General features: G+C 35.3%; 1 protein-coding gene across 1 annotated transcript in view; it reads left to right on the top strand.

Annotated features, from left to right (window-relative positions):
• Window positions 1-4,260: 4,260 nt before the first annotated feature.
• Window positions 4,261-4,380, top strand: part of PHF21A (PHD finger protein 21A) — a 152,728-nt gene continuing 152,608 nt past the window's right edge. The window contains exon 1 of the mRNA XM_012645209.1: window positions 4,261-4,278. Within this exon, the coding sequence (XP_012500663.1) occupies window positions 4,261-4,278 (18 nt within the window). The remainder of the gene's footprint in view (window positions 4,279-4,380) is intronic.

Here is a 4,380-nt window from a genome sequence, read left to right as displayed (position 1 = left end):
ACTAACAAATCTATTTAATAAGTTCATTAAATCTACCCTGCAAAAGCAAGTAATGATTACTAGAACATACCGTGGATTTATCCAGAAAAAGGCATAACCAACCAACTTCTCTAAGTAATTTATTATACTTTATTATAGATGATAGGTCAAAGAATGTAGCAAAGGGTAACTGGATTTCAAAAAACCATTTGTTAGAGTTTCCCTGTGATACCCCTGATAAGACAGGAGCCATGGGTAACTGGACAAGCACACCTAAAGGGTATTGATTCATGGATCCATTTTGAGAGATGTCACCAGCCTCCAAGTTTGATTTTTTTCCCCATTCAATGATGTGCTCCAGTATTAAATGAAAACACAAATGGCATGGTGACCAAAATAGCTCCTTCCGAATGGTTATGCAAAAGCAAGAGGCCACCTGTCAAACAGGGAGACAGCACTCAGGCATTGAGCGTGAAGCTGAACTACAGACCTTGAATTTCTTTGATCCTATAAGTAGAAGCAACCATAGCAGTGGTAGTAGAAATAACTATTTATTATATGCATTGTATTATATAGTATTCATTTCATTTTTGTTACTTTTTTTACTTTTATGTTAATTGCTTTGAGTATTTTAGAAAAAAATTGAGAGATAATATACTTCACATAGCTTAAATTTCATTTCCATAAACCCACATATTCTAAATCAGAGTTTGTAAGGCTTTCTGTGGTCTCAAAATTATTGAAAGTGGTCCCAAACCATTTTTATTTGCTTGAAGTTTATAATATAGAACATTTGAATAGTACTGAATTTCAGGGTAAGACTTTTAGAATAATTTTTTCAAGCATTTTAGAAAATTTCATTTTTGAAAGAACTCTTAAAGAGGGTTTAAAAAGTACTTTAATAATCCAGAAAATGTTACCTTTCTTTAAATTCTCATAGGAGTTTTGGACTTAGGCATTTTATTCTTTATTCCCAGAGAAATCTTCCTAAAAAGTTATCTTGTCTTCCTATGATCATCTGTATTATTCAGGCAGCATCTCTTTTGCAACCATTAAACAGTGGGTCATAAGTACAGAGTGTATTTATCAGATTCATCTGTATATATCTGGGATGTTAAACATACCATACATGCTTCATTGTAAAGTAAAATAAATTTTTTGATTGAACAGTGGTACTGAGGCACTTTGATTTTTGAAAGTGGAAAATAATATTCATCTCTACAAATGTAGGACTCAGTGGTCTAACTATTGTGTTTTAATATAACCCATTGATTCTGAGAATTGGCATTGGTAGCCCACACTTCCTACTGTTGGACAGTCCAGCTTATGTGAAAAATTTCTTTTTGATTTTTTTTTTTTTTTTGTATATTCACAGTTTAAATTGGATTTAGGGAACCAAGAGGGAGCAGACCTTAGATTAATAGATACATATTAATAAATACCATATTTAAAAGTGGTAACTTACATTATCAACAACTGTGAAATATTATTAGAAACTAGCATTTCTGTTACAGCTGGTGATCAGGTAACAGAACAGCCTTAACCTGAAGAACCTGAGGGGGCAGTAAGTTGTCAGACAGCGTTGTGGGTGATCTCATTAGAGAAGCCGTATATCAGTACACTTATAAGAAATTCCAAATGGCCGAGCGTGGTGGCTCATGAGCCTGTAATCCTAGCACTTCTGGGAGGCTGAGGCAGGAGGATCACTTGAAGTCAGGAGTTCAAGACCAGTCTGAGCAAGAACAAGACCCCATCTCTACTAAAAATAGAAAGAAATTAATCGGACAACTAAAAATATATAGAAAAAAAAAATTAGCCGGGCATGGTGGCGCATGCATATAGTCCCAGCTACTCAGGAGGCTGAGGCAGAAGGATCACTTGAGCCCAGGAGTTTGAGGTTGCTGTGAGCTAGGCCGACGCCACGGCACTCACTTTAGCCCGGGCAATAGAGTGAGACTGTCTCAAAAAAAAAAATAGAAAACGGCAATGTACACATAGTTGATGTTCAGTAAATAATATGGTCTGTGATGGACATCTCATCTTTTGGGAAAAAGCACCTTTTTTTCCTCCTTTCTTTGATTGTTCTTACGTAGATTTGATGTAAGTCATATTTAAACTTTCAGAGTATTATTCCATATGGAATGGAGAATAGTATAAAGCAGAGGTTAGTGAACTTTTTCTTTAAAGGGCCAGATAGTAAAATATTTTTAGGCTTTGCAGTTCACTTACAGTCTTTGTCACAACTACTCTGCTTTGCTGTTGCACAGACAAAACAGCCTCAGACAATATATAAATGAACGAGTATGGCTCTGTTCCATAAAACTTTATTTATAAAAACAGGTGGTGGACCAGATTTGGCCTGTGGGCTGTCATTTGCTTACCCTTTGCATAAAGTATATTCTCATGAAAAATCGCTGCATTCTTGCAATAGAAAGTAACTTTGTTAACATAATGTCAGCTTAAAGTTACTAGGGATCTAGATGGTCTAGTAAGTTGCCCAGGTTGTCCTGTCCTACCCCTGATTGTCTAAAATGTAGTTTAACTGCTTATAAATACAAAAGTTGGTTTATTTACTTCCTCCAGAAGTGGAGACTTAGTGTGGTGGTTATCAGTCAATTTTTAAATTCCAGTGTCATGGAAAAAAACATTTCAGCTTCATAAAGATAACATTAGTACGGTGGCCAACTCTCTGATAACAAAATCATAAAGAAAAATCAAGAGATTTTTTTCATTGAAGATTGTGGCTAGTGCGTTAGTGTAAAAGTGTATACGTGTAAAACCTTGTGTTTCAATTCCCTTGAACCCTTGGAATGTGTATTATTACTATTTTGTAGATTAAAACTAGGATATAGAAGAGTTACTACTGTCAAATATGAAGTAGAATATAGTAATATATACCTTGTGTATTTGAAGGTCACATGATTGGCAACCTCAGGTATCCAGAATGTATTTTAGCACCAGAAAGAAAGGCTTTTGACCAATTAGAATAAATTTCAGAAGTGATTCACCAAAGATTATACATTTTATTCAAGGGAGATTTCTTATGTTACTACAACCTATTCATTCATCTTAAAATTAGTCCAATGAGTATATCACACAGAAGATCTGAAGCATCACATTTGAGTTAAGGTTCAGGGGTGTTAGAATAGTAGCAAGATTTGCTAGCTGACTGCTTGGCATTAAGGAGTAGACTGAAAAAATGCAGACATAAGAACTCTAAAACATGGCAGTTTGTGGCCTTTTATTGTAAGGACTTTATTGTATTGTTTATAGTATATTAATTGATACAGTCATACCTCCAAGTATCAATAAAAGATTGACTTTTTTCTGTTTAAGAAGGTAGATAAGTATATTATGTATTTTAGAAAGATTTTATTTTACAACTAAACAATTTAAAAGTGCCTTGTCATTCAAAGAGAGTGACAGATTTTTCCATTATGTGAAAAATTCACTTGGGAAAGAGCTTATTCCCAGATACTTACAGGAATAAGCCTTTGGATACTCCTTTATCCTTGGAATTCTTCTGTCCATGATTGTTGTTACCTTTGGGCAGTGATGTTTTTAGAAGTTGGGTTAGGTCAAATGGCATTCATTTTTCTCTGTTTTTTATTGGTTCGGGCTTCCGCTTTCTCATTCAGTATTGGGGTAGGAAGCGCACTCTTTCCCAGAGGAACCCAGGTAGGTAGAGTTTTGCATTGTTGTTCCTCCACTTCCTTGTTCTCAAATGCTGAGCATCCCTGCTCCACAGAACATATCATCCTCTGCACCCCTCTTTCCTTGAGAGAAGACAGTGGCAAAGTTGCATCTGACACTAGGCTCCTTCTGTGGTAAGAACCAAACCAACAGACCTGCCAAATCTGTACTTTGCTGTGTACAAACAGGCTGGTTTTGTGTGGGATCAGCTTCTTTCCAGGACTTGTTTGCGACTCTAGACAGTAACATTTTAAAGTGATGTTTGGCTTTTGGAGCATCCAGCTTGTTTAAATTGCCTTTCAAAGCTGCTGGCCCCTATCCTTGTGTCCAGATTTAAAAATCAGGCACTTTTTAATTTCAGTATAAAGTGGTAGTTTGATTTTTTTTTTTCTATTAAGAAAAGTGCACCATTAGGCTTTTACATGGATCACAGAAGCTTTTGGTCTGTTCTGATTGTAGTGTTGCTCATTTTTTTATGTTGACTTGAAACCCTAGATTTCTTGGGCCAAACCTGATTAGTTGTAGAGAGTTAATATGTAAGACTGATGGCTCTTTTTCTCTCTTTATTACCAGAAACTGGTTGCTCAAATGAAGCAGGATCCACAGGTAAAATACTATTGTTATTCATTTAATTTCTTATATTTGTCATGCTTACGTTGCATTTTTAAAAATAAAAATAAGCAAAGAATTATTCATTCTGATAACACA

The sequence above is a fragment of the Propithecus coquereli genome, unplaced genomic scaffold (assembly GCF_000956105.1).
Source record: "Propithecus coquereli isolate 6110/MARCELLA unplaced genomic scaffold, Pcoq_1.0 Scaffold227, whole genome shotgun sequence".
NCBI lineage: Eukaryota > Metazoa > Chordata > Mammalia > Primates > Indriidae > Propithecus > Propithecus coquereli.
Note: the sequence above shows the minus strand (reverse complement) of the source record. Positions and strands in the feature narration are given on the sequence as shown.